Source organism: Rhagoletis zephyria, unplaced genomic scaffold, assembly GCF_001687245.7.
Source record: "Rhagoletis zephyria isolate East Lansing unplaced genomic scaffold, Rhagoletis_zephyria_1.1 Rzeph_scaffold_03261, whole genome shotgun sequence".
Classification (NCBI taxonomy): domain Eukaryota; kingdom Metazoa; phylum Arthropoda; class Insecta; order Diptera; family Tephritidae; genus Rhagoletis; species Rhagoletis zephyria.
Genome location: NW_016160344.1, coordinates 23,480 through 37,977, shown reverse-complemented (window position 1 = coordinate 37,977; position 14,498 = coordinate 23,480). Strand labels below are relative to the sequence as shown.

General features: G+C 38.0%; 2 protein-coding genes across 3 annotated transcripts in view; one reads left to right on the top strand and one right to left on the bottom strand.

Annotated features, from left to right (window-relative positions):
• The window catches only part of LOC108368703 (uncharacterized), a 10,502-nt gene extending 5,276 nt beyond the window's left edge, over positions 1-5,226 (top strand). Inside the window, exons 2-8 of the mRNA XM_017623600.1 lie at positions 1,789-1,919; positions 2,000-2,474; positions 2,541-2,698; positions 2,774-2,975; positions 3,043-4,154; positions 4,466-4,667; positions 4,741-5,226. Of these exons, the coding sequence (XP_017479089.1) occupies positions 1,789-1,919; positions 2,000-2,474; positions 2,541-2,698; positions 2,774-2,975; positions 3,043-4,154; positions 4,466-4,667; positions 4,741-5,041 (2,581 nt within the window). The 3' untranslated portion in view covers positions 5,042-5,226. The remainder of the gene's footprint in view (positions 1-1,788; positions 1,920-1,999; positions 2,475-2,540; positions 2,699-2,773; positions 2,976-3,042; positions 4,155-4,465; positions 4,668-4,740) is intronic.
• A 3,349-nt stretch (positions 5,227-8,575) lies between these two features.
• Positions 8,576-14,498, bottom strand: part of LOC108368705 (cardio acceleratory peptide 2b-like) — a 10,532-nt gene continuing 4,609 nt past the window's right edge. For both annotated transcript variants that reach the window (XM_017623603.1, XM_017623604.1), the window contains exons 3-4: positions 9,342-9,503; positions 8,576-9,177 (exon numbers count right to left, since the gene is read on the bottom strand). In XM_017623603.1, coding sequence (XP_017479092.1) covers positions 8,927-9,177; positions 9,342-9,503 — 413 coding nt within the window. In that variant the 3' untranslated portion in view covers positions 8,576-8,926. The remainder of the gene's footprint in view (positions 9,178-9,341; positions 9,504-14,498) is intronic.

Genomic DNA, 14,498 nt, shown 5'->3' with positions numbered 1-14,498 from the left:
TCAATAACATCGAGGCCTTTTCGTAGAGACAAACCTTTGGTTTGCAATTTCTTTATCTCAGCTGAAATGCAAGTGAAGTTAGAGTTAATAAAAACCAAACCTGTTATTGTTTGTATACATTTCTTTAGTTCAACGAATAACATTGGCATCTTCATCGCTGGAAATTGGAAAATAGTCAATAATATAAGGATAATCGTTAACAGTAGCAATCTTTTTAGTAGTTTGGGGCGTGGTGCGCAGATCTCAAAACTCCATATAAAATAAGCTCAAGAAATTTTCGGCTGTTATGATCCCAGTCGGGAAAGTAGTAATGTATTACATGCGTGATAAATAATATAATGTATTTCTTATGCGATCTCGATAATATTACTGCTAACTATGTAATCAGCATTCTAATGTATTCAAAAAGCTCCAAAAATTTCATACTAAACCACATTCATTTCTCGATACTAGATAATGCAAAATTGAATACCCCACTTTTCTTAGGACATCGCCCTGGGAAAAAAATGCATTTTGGAATATAAAAAGGGTTGCTTTACTGATTATTTTTTCGATTGCTATACATTACATTTTCCCACTGGGATGAGTTACCTTAGCCGCATTTAGGGTTTCTTACTTATCACCTCAAAGGATTTGGTCCTTTACGCTGTGTGCGACTACGTCTAAATTGTTACCTAAATAGAGAAAAATCCTAAATAACTGGAAATTGTCGATAATGCAGTGAATAGGAACAATTTAGATTTTTTTCGAGTATTCTTTTCAACCTAACTTAGGGCCGGTTACTCAATGTCTGGTTAACACTAATCTCCGGTAAAACATCGTTGTCGACGTTACCCACTCCATGTTATATGCATGGAGCCGAACACGTCGATAATGATGTTTAAACGGAGATTAGTGTTAACCAGACATTGAGTAACCGGCCCTTAAACTGTAAAATATATTTGGGCGAGCGATTTAGTGAACAATGCTTTTTTTAAGAAGTTCTAATTAATTTTTATCATTGCTCTTTATGGCACAAAAAAGAATATATTCAGAAAAACGTCAATATGTATAAATATCTTCGATTTTGGAATAGGGCCCTTTAGGCTAGAAAAAAAGAATAAGTGATCGTGGTTCGCCCCTTATTCCTGATTTTTTGCTGCAAATTGAAAGAAGAGGTGCTAGGGGGGAGGGGGTGGTAAAAGTGGAATTTTAGATATTTTCGAAAGCTTAATTTTCGAAAATTATTGAACCGATTTTCAAAAGGTGGATATGGTTGGAAAGGTAATTGTTGTGCTTTTAATTTGCACATTTTTTATACCGTTATAATTGATGGAAGAAGGCGGACAATATCCACTTTTTATTTATTTATTTTTTCAAGCTGAACGGGCCCGATTCTATACTTATGCCCAAACAATTTAGGTTATCAAACGAACTCGCACAGCTTTAGCTGTTGTTTACCTACATTTTGCAAGGGCTGGAAATTTTCAGTGGGCTAGGTACTAAAATTTAGGTCAACTCGCACACAGCGTTAAAGCGTCACTTTAATCTCATTGCCATACTTATCTAAGTATGGCTTAAAATCAAGTGCGTATTATAAGTACGAAATATAGCAGGACCCGAATAGTCTCTCAATTAATTAAATTGATTTTTTGTGAGGAAAAGAACCATACTTCACTGCAGACCCGTTAAACATCAAAGAACTTTAAGGTTTATATCGTCATCGCCAAATGCAAAATGCCCCCTTTGATAAAACTTATAATACGCGCACTATACTTATTCTGGTTTTCTGATATTTTCCAATCTCAGGCAACAGTCAAAGCACTTGGGTATCAATGGTGCACAGCAAATCGCCGGAATAGCAGTATCAGCGGGTGGCAGGAACAGGCGTGGCCATCAGAAAACCGGCGCGCCACCATTTGAGTCCACAACGCTAAAAGGTATGTAAGAAGTTATTAATATTAATTAATTTTGACATTAAGTGCACCACACACACACTACTTTCATCAATTACAAACAGAACTCGACGGTGACACCGAGATGCTGGACATGGCTGGCGGCGATGTGCCAGCTAATCCGCGATCCTTACAACCAAAACGGAATGCCAACAGAAACACTGAGTGGGAAACGTCTTCTGAAGAAAACGGTGATTCCTTCTCTAGCACAAGCACCACTGAAACTTATGATTACTCTATGTCAACGATTTTCGAAATAAATGGTACACACGAAGAAGGCGTCAGTATACCACCCATACCCTATATGACTATAGTGCCATGGGAGCTGATACAGCAGGATGCGAGATCAGAAAAACTTCAGGCCACGGCAGCGCTTTTGGATGCACAGGCTTCATTGGTACCGCTGCAACCACAAAACCCTTTGCTGCGTATCGCGCAAGTACGTGTGGTCATCCATAATATCACACGCTTGACAGAGCAGGAACTACGGCGGGGCCTACAGAGTGCGGGAGGATACGATGAGGATGTCAATGAGAAAATGTGAGTGTTTGAGGCAGAGTAGAATTTGCAGAGTCAATTGTGTTTTTCGCTACTCATCTTTTGCAGCGATCAACGTCCCATTGCAAATCAAACCGAGCTTATCTATTCCGTATTCGTTAATGGTCGTCCAGTGTTAGCTGTAACGGCGGCTAACGACATGAAGTTGGTGTCCGAGACAGAGGCGGCTAATATCATTGGGCAGGAGGTCTATATGAAAGCTGAACGTAAGCGAGGCATAGTAAATATTTTAGTTCAATGGAAGACCGAACTTAACTATTTTACCGTTTAATGGTCCACAGCATATCTGCGCGAGCCGCAGGCCACTCCTTTAGCACCGGCCATACGCAGCGGTCAAGCGGGTTTCATAGATTCTATACAAAATAACACAGCTCTGGTTGTGGTTACTTCGGTAGCGATTTTATTGTTGCTGCTGCTTCTAGTAGCTCTTTTACTTATGGGTCGTTCGCGTGTACGCGAAAAACATAGATTGGAGGAACAAAGGTACATTTAATATCTCTATTCTCTTTTAATTTTTAATTTTCTAATTGCATACATTTTACACGCACAGGACAACAAGTCGCAATGAGCTACTCGCCGAACTGCAATCAGGGCGCGGCGCTTCCACTGAAACTGGTTTGGACACAGGCCGCTCAACCGCACACTCACGTGACGTTGGGGTGCAGAACTTCTCTTTCGAACACGATGGCAACCGGCATACTCGTGAGCCACGTATCAACTTCCCCAGCCCGCCAAGGGAACGTGAATATCGTCGTGATTCGCTTACCTCCTCGGAAAATACATCGGACTCTTCAGTCTACTGCCCTATTAATCCACCAGCACCAGATGTTCAACGCATGCTTGATGAAAAGGCTGCAACTCTATTCGAAAAACAACGTCGCAGGCATGCACACCAGCACGAGTACGATCAAGCAGAAGGTCGCGAGAACGCTGTTTACACTACTGTAATTACAGAAAAGAAACATGATAAGATACGTCGCAAGACGAAACGACGATATCTCTCAGAGAACCGTGTGGGTTCTTTAGAGACCAGCCCACGCACACACCATGCAGCCCAATCTTCAGGCGATGAAGTTGTCAGCGGCTCGCTGGACGACGATCAATTAAGCCCCGCATACGCAAATTTCGAAAAGAATGAATCATTCAATCCGCACAACAACTATCATCGCAACAAATTGTTGCACCAAAAGAGCATGTATGGCGATAAGGATGACGGCGAACAGCTACAGCCAACAGAAGCTATAAATAAAGAGATCATACGCGCACTTCAGCCGACAGAAAGATCTTCTGATACCGGCAGCATTGGTTCATTCTTATCGATGGCTTCTGTGAAAGCATTCCCGAAAAGTTCACTGCCGCAGCCATTGAATCGGGTCTTAGACCCGGTCTTCGTTACATACTACGATAATGTTGAAGATCCCACTGCGAAGAAACAGTCCTCTAGCGCTCGTCCGTTGCCAAAACAGCAGAGCAGGCACGACACTTTAGACGCCACAACAATAGCAACCATAGAAAATTTCCCCACACCGAAAGCGCCATCGTCGCACGCGCATTTAGGCGCTTCGCAAAGTGATAATCCCGATCCGGGCGTTCTCGGCCCCATAGTTTGGGAAAGGCATAAGAAACGTTTGAATGAGACATTAGATGCCGATGCTGATGCGGGTAATGATGTTGGGGATAACCACAAAGAAGGGGAAAGGGAACGTTATTGATTATTGAGTGCTCGTAGAAATTATTGTAGCCAAGCGTAGACTAGAGACTTCCACCACCGTAGCTAATGAGATACAAATGTAGACAAAAATTTTATATATTGATTGATTGCATGATTGATTGATTGCTCGATTACTAAACGTATGCGCATAAACAGACAGCCAAACAGCTCAACACTTGACACTCCCAAGCTCAATGCAAAATCTTCCCTATTCTACATTCTTCCTCTTCTTGTCTTCTTCTATTTCATACCATTCCAATAGACGATATGATAAAGAGATTTGACGAAAGGTACGGCAATAATCCGGGAGCGATAAGAAATCATTATGAGGATTTGCTTGAAAGCGCCATGCAAATGTATTCCAGCCAAGATGACTTGCCGATGCCGTTGCCGACTCGCGACTTCAGCCACAAGCGTAAGCCAACCAAGTGGGAGAATCGCGGTTCGTCGGCAGGAGTGACAAGGTTAGTATAGCTTTTTTCTCACTTCGGTTGTACATAAGTACATTTTTTTTGACGATTCAATTTCTTATCTTAGTCTCGCTGCACGCCTACATAAGGGCGAGGCCCGCCCGGCTACTGCCCAGCCAGCGAAAACCAGCAAATCTAATCAGTCCACTCAACCACCTTCGCCTGCTAGCGGCGCTTGGGGTGGCAGTATTTACGGTTCACATTCACCACTCACCCGTCCATTTAGCGCTGGACCCATTCAACGCTCGGAAACGTTTCAGGTAGTTGGTCCACCCAGATCGGCGTCAAATCGTTCGGATTTGTCAGCGGAGCCTCTCATTGAGGCTATTAAGAGCGAATTGCGTAGATATAAGGATGAGCATAATTAAAGTGTTCATATATAGGATTAATGAAAAATAGATACATATCGACTATTGTGTAATAAATAAGCAAACACGCTGCACAAATTTACTTCAAAATAGCACAAAATATAAATAAGTATCTACTTTTATTTTAAAATTTCGAGTGTACAATAAAATATATTGTTTAGGATTTAAATATAACCGATTTTATGTAGCTTACCAGCAGAGAACTAGTTTTCTGCAAATAAATCAACAGATACAAATCTAACGGGGGATTTAAATTTATTGATTTTTAAGTTGTAGCTAATTCTGTGCTTGTGAAGATGAAAGAAAGCGCCCAGAGGCGAAGTTATACCGGTAGAGCTGTTCAAAGCCAGCAGCGAACAATCAACAGGCTGAACTTCTTAAGCGCAATTAGAATCGTAGGATGCTTTTCCCTATCCATAAAAAAGGTGATCCTTCTGTTTGCGTTAATTACTGCGCAATAAGCCTTCTCAGCATTGCTTATAAATTCTACTCGAGGGTACTGTGTGAAAGACTGAAGCACTTCATAAACCGAAGTTTCCAACCTGTCAGTGTGGTTTCAGGCAGTTCGTGCTGTAGCGAAAGTTGTGTAACTTAAGAGATATTGTTTGACTACCTCCTACATGCTAGCTAAAACCGGGTACACCTACTAATGGAAATCACTTTACATCACCTACCCTCGCTCAGTCACTTAAATATAGAATTAAACCTTGGAGGAACATTTAAAAATCTTGCCAGACGGATAATACTTTTCTGCATTGAAAGAAAATACATACCAAAGGACAAGAAAATGATTAGCGCTTACCAAAAAGTGTATCGTGGCAGGTTAAAGGTGAGGTCTCCACATTTTTGGTAGCACTAAAGACTAACAAATGGCTTACGCGATATCTTAGGGGTCAGCCAAGTTAGCCTAACTTAACTTTCATTCAACATTGAGGATGATTATCGAGTAAGACTTTCATCCAGGGATGCTCGGAAATGGTCTATGGTAAACCAAAAGGTCTCTACTGTTAGCTAAAGCGATGAGTTCAAAATGAACACTGGTGAAAGCGTTCTCCGAGATACTAAATACCTCTCGCTGGTTTCGACTACCTGACTTTGTTGCCAGCATAGTCCAAGTGGACGTTTCAATATATTTAAATGTAAGTGGCATAGAAGGCCTACCCCTCCGTTGAGTGACTGAGACAAGATGGAGCAGTACTCCCACCTGAAAAATAGAAAAGTAAACTGGCTAAAATGTGACAAATTAAAAGACAACAGTTCCTGGATAGTGAAACTTTGGTAGACATAAACGTGCGGCTTTTTGCCATTACCTTTGCAAATATCCATCTTATCGAATCGAAGTTTTTGGAATTTGTAAATATATCGAGGTATCGAAGTTTCAATGTTAAATTAGTTTATCGAGTTATCACTGCTTATCGAGTTATCAGAGTGGAACATGTTATTGAAATTTGTCGATATCTTTCGCAAAATATGGAACTAAAATTAACAGAGTTGTGGAAATTAAAGAGATATCCAAAGTTTATCGAGATATCGATTTATGTTGAGATGTATAAATGTATTAATTTTTTAGTTATCGAGTTAAGCTTGGAATCAAGCTCTCAAGAAAAATCACAAAATGTTTTTATTGCATTATTTCTTGAGGACTGCAAAATGATTTAACAAATTTTGATAGAAGAAAATTTCTTTTCCATTTCTTGTGCGTCATTTTAAATGCATTTTTCGTTACGACGACGTATACTAATAATACGAATACGAATTTGAAGCCGAATATGATTACTGCAATTAAAACGAATACGTCGACAACTACGAAGATGAATACCGAGATGTAAACGAAGACTCATGCGAAGACGAATACGGTGACGAAGTCGAATGGGGACCTAAAATGAATACGAACAGAAATAAAAATATAAAGACCATGAAGTATACAAATACAAATACTAAGTCGAACATTAACACGAAAAGGAATACAAAGAGGAATATGAAGGAAGAAGCGGACGAATACGAACACGAATAGGAAGAACATTAAAAAGAAGAATTTGCGTACGACGGCGAATATGAATACGAATTCGAAAAATAATATGAAGGCGAAAGCCGAAATGAACATGAATACGAATACGAACACAAATTCAAAAGATAAAAAGAAGACGAGTAAGAATACGAATATGATAGCGAAGACGAAGTGTAAGTTTAATATTAAGCGTAATAGCAAGTTTTACTTCCGTAGTGTGACCCAGGCGTAATCATTTTTTTGGATGAATGTGTAATACTTCACATTCACAGTGAAGAAAATGCACTCAATAAATTTTGCACCGTTGTGCGTGTTTGTTTTTTTATTAGTTGCAGTAAAATTCAATATACGTATATTTTAATTTATCATGTCAAAAAGTAACAATTACAATAACATTGATTTATATTATTTAAAAATATAATTTCGTTACACTTTGTGCCATCTTCTCGCCAATGCAAGGCAAAATACTGTTTTGTGAGCACATATTATGAATGTGTGTGTATGTGTAAGTATCCGGTATGTTCTGCAAATCGTACGATTCTAAATCGATGCAATTTACAAAACATTTTTTGGTGATTTCTAAACGGTGAATGTGACGTAATTGATGTTTTTGTAGAAGTTTCCATTTAAAATATTTATTACTTTCATTACGTATGTATGTATGTACATTGAAAAATATTTAGCAAATCGCACCGATTTCAAATTTCGCGATGTGCAGAACAGGCCTGTATAGTCAAGATTTTTTGCTTTTTTTGTTGTGTGCATATTAATTTAATTTGTTTTTTTGTATAATTCTTATTAGGCATTTGCGTACATATGTACATATATTAAATATAATAATTTCTGCTTTGAAACGCATTCGATTTTCGATTTAAATTTATTTATTTATATTTTTTTTCTTTTCTAATATTTTCCTTATCAAGCTTATCTTGACGAAGCCGTAGTTGAAGTTGCAGTCGTTGTTGCCACTATGTATTTGTATTCATAGCCATTGCAAAAGTGTGTCATTTTGTTTAAGTAATTGTTGTTGTTGTTGTATATACATACACATACATACATAAATATGCATGTAGTTGTGTTAATTTTCAAAGGACTTTCATTGTTATGCATTTCTCGCGTGTGTGTGCTTCCGTGGGTGTGTGAGTGCGTCAGCAGTTGAAAATACAGGTGTAGCGGAGAGGGATGCTTGTGCGTACATATGTATACACATATACATACATATATATTTAATTTTGTATTTCCGTATCAGTTTTACATATTTAGTACCTAAATCTGCGTGTCGTCGTTGCCTTTGCATAACAATGAAAGCCCTCACCAGCCCATTTGAAGAAAAAGTAACGAAAACAAAAGCGACACTAATGCAATTGGCATGAACTTTTAATCTTGTTTTTGTAGTTTAAATATTTATTTTTAGTTAGGTACGTTGAACACTCAAAACGTAACATATACACCGGTAAAGCCGAATTGGCTTTTTTTTGTACAACAAATAAATAAATAGTGGAAGAAATTGAGGGCACATATTTTGCAAAATCAACAAATTCTAAAACTGTTATCTTAATATTTTTTTTTTATTTGATTACTTTCAGTTTAAATGTTTTTTTACGCATCCTGTACATTTTCCTATCGCAAACGTTTTCTAGCTAAAATATTTTATTTTTTAATTATTAATAAAATTCTTGTGCCACTTTTCGTCCGTTAAGTTTTTAATAGATTTTTTTATTCTTACCTAAAAAAACTAATTTTATTTTATCTTAAATACCATATAATTTTACAGTTTGCATTGTTCCAGTAGATACATAAAACTCGTTTATCCAAGTGGGTTCCGCAGAGTGTCGTCATCGTCATTAGTGTTGTTCTTTTTGTTGCTATCCTTTAGCCTAATAAAGCTCTTTCTGGCCACTGGCCTTTGAATTGTGTTGTTGTTGCTGTTTTACTTGTGCATCAACGCTACGCTTACCCAAACGTGGGCCGAACCATAGGCCTGAAGTAGCGCTGGGGCCAGTGCCCTTGTTCAGGGCTTGCTGCAACGCCATAATACGCGCCCATTTTCTTAACTCCGCATCGGTGCGTCCCACCCGTGGGAAGGCAATCAAGCTGGCGCGCTTTATTTCACTTTTCGGATATTCAACTGTTGAACAGAAATAAAAAAAAAGTCAAATCAATTAGAAATTTCGCAATAACTCAAACTAAAAACAACCACACACGCACGCTCACACTGCCGTACTCATTAATTTGCATTAGCAACTATATATATTTGTATGTACATATATGTATAAGTATGTATGCATTTACCTTCATAGTCTTCCAACGAGGCGGGATACATGCCATCGCTGAGCGCTGAGATGTCAGCTTCATGCAAATTATTGACCAGGTTTGGATCGCTGCGCCCGACGCGGGGGAAGGCTATGAGTCCGGATGGTCCACCAGCGGTGCGACGGTTTTTTTGATCCAATTCTGTAATAGTAAATATGTGTGGCTTTCTTAACTACGCATTATAGACATTGTTGTTGTATTTAAATGTTAAATAAATAAAATTCAAAAATTTGCGGGAATACTTTGCAACGAGCTAGAATTTGATTTTAAAGATAAATAAACAAATGCGTTCAAATTATTTGCATTTTATTCAACTTTGTACGCTTGAGTGTAGGTATATAAAAACGCAGTAGATATTTTGGTTATGCAAATATATTAGCAGAAGCGCTGCGTATTCATTTCAGGTGGCGTACTGGGAGTTTTTAAGACATTGGCATCAATCGGCTGGAAATTAATTGTCAACGTTAGATGTAGAGATGGGAATTATCTCTCTCTCTTCTCTAGCATGCTGTGTCTGTCATTGTTAGCAAAAGGCGAATACTTGAAGTATTCATTACGTTGTTTTAAATCAGTGATTACCAAAGTGGTGCAATTGAACTCTTAGGTGTACACGGGAGACTCTACGGACGTCTACGTTGGCGTAAAAAATGGTTGGGGTCCACCAACTTTTATCTGGTTTCAATTATCTGGTTTCAATAGTACAAAAAAAAATAAAAAATTTTGGCTAGACTTTACCTATCCATGCAGGCTCAAAAAATTAAGGGGAACAAAAAAAAATTCCAAATTTTTCGCTGATTTTTGCAAGGCTGTAATCGGTGAAAAATTGTCGTGCTGAGAATTTACAAAAGCTTTGAAGCTCTAAAATTCTTATTTTCACATTTATAATTTTCAGACTTCGAAAGACACGCCCTTTTAATATTCTTTTACTAAAAAAACTGCATCACGTAAAAGAATGCATATGTTTTTTATAGGTCCTTCATTCTCATATTACTGAAAAATAAAATGGTTGCAGTTTGCAGGGTATTCAATCCAATGCTTGCTAATTTTTTTGTCTACCCATTGCCTGTGACTTTTCTTGTGTGTCTTTTTTGGCTTGCCAACAAAATCCCTCCGGCCATGGATTCTTATTCTTTATGCCCCCAGCCCAGTAGTATCGTATTCTTGGTTATAACATCCGGTTGTTCAATGTCTGGTTAACACAAATCAGAGGTAGAAGCTCCCGTTAAAACAACGATTGCTTTGTCGATCACATGTTACATGCATTATGTCGAAAACGTCGATAATGATGTTTAACTGGGAGGTAGTGATAACCAGACATTGAACAACCGGCCCTAAGAGAGTTTAAGATGCCGCTGCAATCATATACCATTTTTGATGCGATTAAGTATTTATGTAAGACATGAGTGCTAGTAAGACTGTCTGATGTCTTGCAGATGTATTCCAAAGATACATATGTATGCTTCATCTAAGGCAGTGATTCCCCAGGGGTCCACGGGAGACACGACGCGTGTCGTTGGCGTGAAAAAAATATGGGGGTGAACGAATTGTAAGTGAGGGTCCACTAAAATTAATTAAAATTTTTTGAGTCGTCTATAGTGGTCTTGACGCACTTTGCACTTACCGTCACTTTGTGTCTTCATACGTGTGGACGCCTTAAAACCCATCTGCAGACTAAAAAGAAATGGCTGTTTAAATAATACTGCGTGCGGGCGAGTTGGACATTGCCGGCGGCAGAGATTTGAGCATCAATGTCTATTAAGTGCCACAGGATAGTACGCCACCATTACCTTTGTTGAAGAGATTCTTATAATGTTGAGTCCCCTGAGGCTGAATGCTGGTTTAATTCGAGCACTGAGCCAGGCCTCACACATTACTGATGGCTCCAAAACTGACTCTGGGTCAGGATCTGGGGACTTTTTCGAAGTTAATAGTAATAAGCTTGGCGAATATGCTTCGGTCTCCCAGGTTGAGCTATATGCAATCCTAAAAGCCATGGGCTACGTGGTGGAAAAGAGGTGGATGAGGGCAGGGAGTTAACGTGTCTGCAGGGATAGCCAAGCTGCACTTAAGGCATTGGCCAGCCCTCTAAGTAAGTACTGGTTCGGAAATGCCAGTGTCTATAAAATTAGGTCGGTAAACATGAAGAGCTTGCTTTACTCTGGGTGGCAGGTTACTCGGGAGTACTTGATTATGAGACAACGGACCATTTGGCCACAGTTGGATTAGACCAGGCATTCCTCGATCCGCAACGAGCTACAGCACTCCCTACCTTGGTCATCGAAGCCACCATCAGAAACTGGTTGAATACTTCGCTCAGCCATCTGATTGGGAGCCATCGAGGGGATGTAAGTGGGCAAAAGTGATGTTTCCTTCAATATCAGAAGGTCTTTTAAGTTTTTTGTTCTTATTGATAGACGGGACTGCATGCAACTTGTTGGACTGCCAGTTGGCAGTCACTTCACGTGGCACAAACATCTGACTGCGATTGGCGTAAATGACAACCCCATTTGCCCATCCTGCCTTGAAGAGCGATGAAAACAAAAATGATGCCATCAACATAAATAAACTATTTTACAAATTTTGCGCGTCACTGAACAAGAACGGTTAGATCTTTTATAAAACGATTAATTTCTAATTGTTTTTGCCTTTTGCATCAAAATATAATATTTAGAAAAAGTGGTCTTAGCAGCATCTTATCACTCTTAGCAAGCTAAATGTATTTAGTTTTAAAAAGTGAAATAAAATGGTTTTTTAAATGTACCACATTTCGCTGCTTTTGAACTGGCGGAGATCTAGTTACTATGGGAACTGGTACGTTTTTGGAGACAAGGATCTAGTTTCACTTGTTCGGGGTTTCCAAGCAGATTATATACGAGCGCAAATTGAATAAAAACCTCTCTCTGTACATCATTGATTTACAGTCACAAAAATAGCCACTCCTGCTCTTCTCTAGTACATATGTATGTATATATGTCCATCTGCTCTATCAGGTAGAGTTCCTTAAGCAGAGATGCCAACGCAAATGAAATTATCTCAGAGATTCTCACAGCTGGCACATTTCAAACAATTTACTAAGCTTAACCTGCTTTCGATGGGGAATCTATGCAAATTAAACACTAAATTTAAACAAATTACCAGCACGAACACTATGAACGAACAACAACAACTGCCAGAATGGCAAGGATATTCGCATCAGCATGGACATACAACACAAATTTAAAAAAAAGGAAAAAAGGTGAAAATAGAGACAATGTAAGCTATTTGTGGCATAAGTAAGTAAGCAAGTAAGCAAGACAAAGCGTATTGCAAACATCAACCACGACCCAGTTCGTTTCCTTATTGGCCATCATAGCACAAAGAAAAGAAAGTGGCGAAGGCTGCTGAGTTGCTTATACGCAGTGGTTAACCGATGGGGTGCGCTGTTGGTGATCACAGCGAAAATCAGTAGTTGTTGCCTTTAGCGTGATTAATGTTATCTACATATGTATATATATGAGGTTATGTAGATGGATATGCATAAGTAGCATTTAGATGCTTTATTTGTCAATGATATACGTCAAATTTTGGTTATTCTTGGCTCCAATACTTGTTGAATTGTTATATCGCACGGTTAATAATATAGAGATGTAACTCAAAATTTACGTATTTGGAGATTTCATTATGCAATTAATCAGCATGGTGAGTAGAATATGTTTAGTATAATAGATAACCCAACTTTCCAAACATGGCGAAGATATGTGTCTGTCCATGTGTCCAATTGTTTGAATTGATAAAGCTTTGATAGCTGGTGCGTACCTAAAACTTTTATCGGACAACTTTTATAGTATTCTGGACAATAGAAGGAATCAATCTAGATGTGGCAGGTTTATCTGCTCTCTTTAGAAGATAATTAAAAAAAAGAAAACAAATTCTTTAAAAGGTTACGATGCGTGCACAAAAGTGAAAATGCATATTTTTATCAGCCAAAATACATGTTTGCTCCATTGTACAATATATTATTGAACTATGATCCTCGTGCACCACTTTTTTATTTGTTCTTTAAAAAGTTACAGATCGAAAACGAAGTAAGAAATATTACAAAAAAAAAAAACAATACATATAATACCCAAAGGCATTTTTTGTCCGTGTCATCAAATCTGTACTGTTCGTTCTATTTTCGAAAATGAGGTGTCAAATGAAAGAGCTTAGGATTCACCCTTATTTTTTGGCAATTTATGTTCGAAAATTTTTTTATATGAAAAAAAAAATTAGGAGCACCCTTAACAAAAAAAAAAATACAAAAATCAATGGTAAGTCGAAGATACTTAAAATTTGCACTTTGCTTATTAAAATTTGATGCGCTACAAAACTGAATTTTGCCTAAAGACGCTGACCTAGAAGGTAGAGATTTTGACCAAACTTTGCAGAATTTTCGCATTTGTTGCACAAAATCTGAAATTTCACTTTATATCGTGTTTTTTAAGTAACGTATAGCTTACTTTCATAAAAAAAGTAATAAACGCGAAATAAACTAAAGCAAAATAGCCGAAACTTACTAAAATTCCGCGTTCGAGTTTTTATTTGGTTCACTGTATGTGTATCTCGGTAACCGATTTATCAATTTGTACCAAACTCAAACAATTTGACCTTGATTAAAAAAAAAAAAATCAGACAAAAATTCGAAATATGCACACAGTCAATTATATCTGCGCACACCTTTTTTCAAATACTCACAATATTTTGCGATATTTTTTTGTAAATTTTTTACAAAACCAAAACTGCAATCAGAGCAAAAAGTTTAAAATTTTGATGAGAATTCATTAAATTTTCCTTAATTTTGTATGCAGTTTGAATATTTGATTTATACAATTTTGTTTATAGCTTGCAAAATATTGCGAATACTAAAAAAAAAGTGTACGCAGATATAAGTGAGTGAGGGTATGTAGTATTTGCTAAAAAATCTAATTTGCATGGCGGAAGTGTTGAGGTATCAAAATGACGTGTTAGATACACTGTGAGACAAATGGTAGGGGTCAGTGATCGGGAAGGGTTCAAACTACCGGGGAAAGTTATATCGGTAAAAAAAAGTTATACGTGTCCCGGCGTTTCGCTGGGTCACGTCTAGGAATCGAGATATATATATAACTATCATATAGG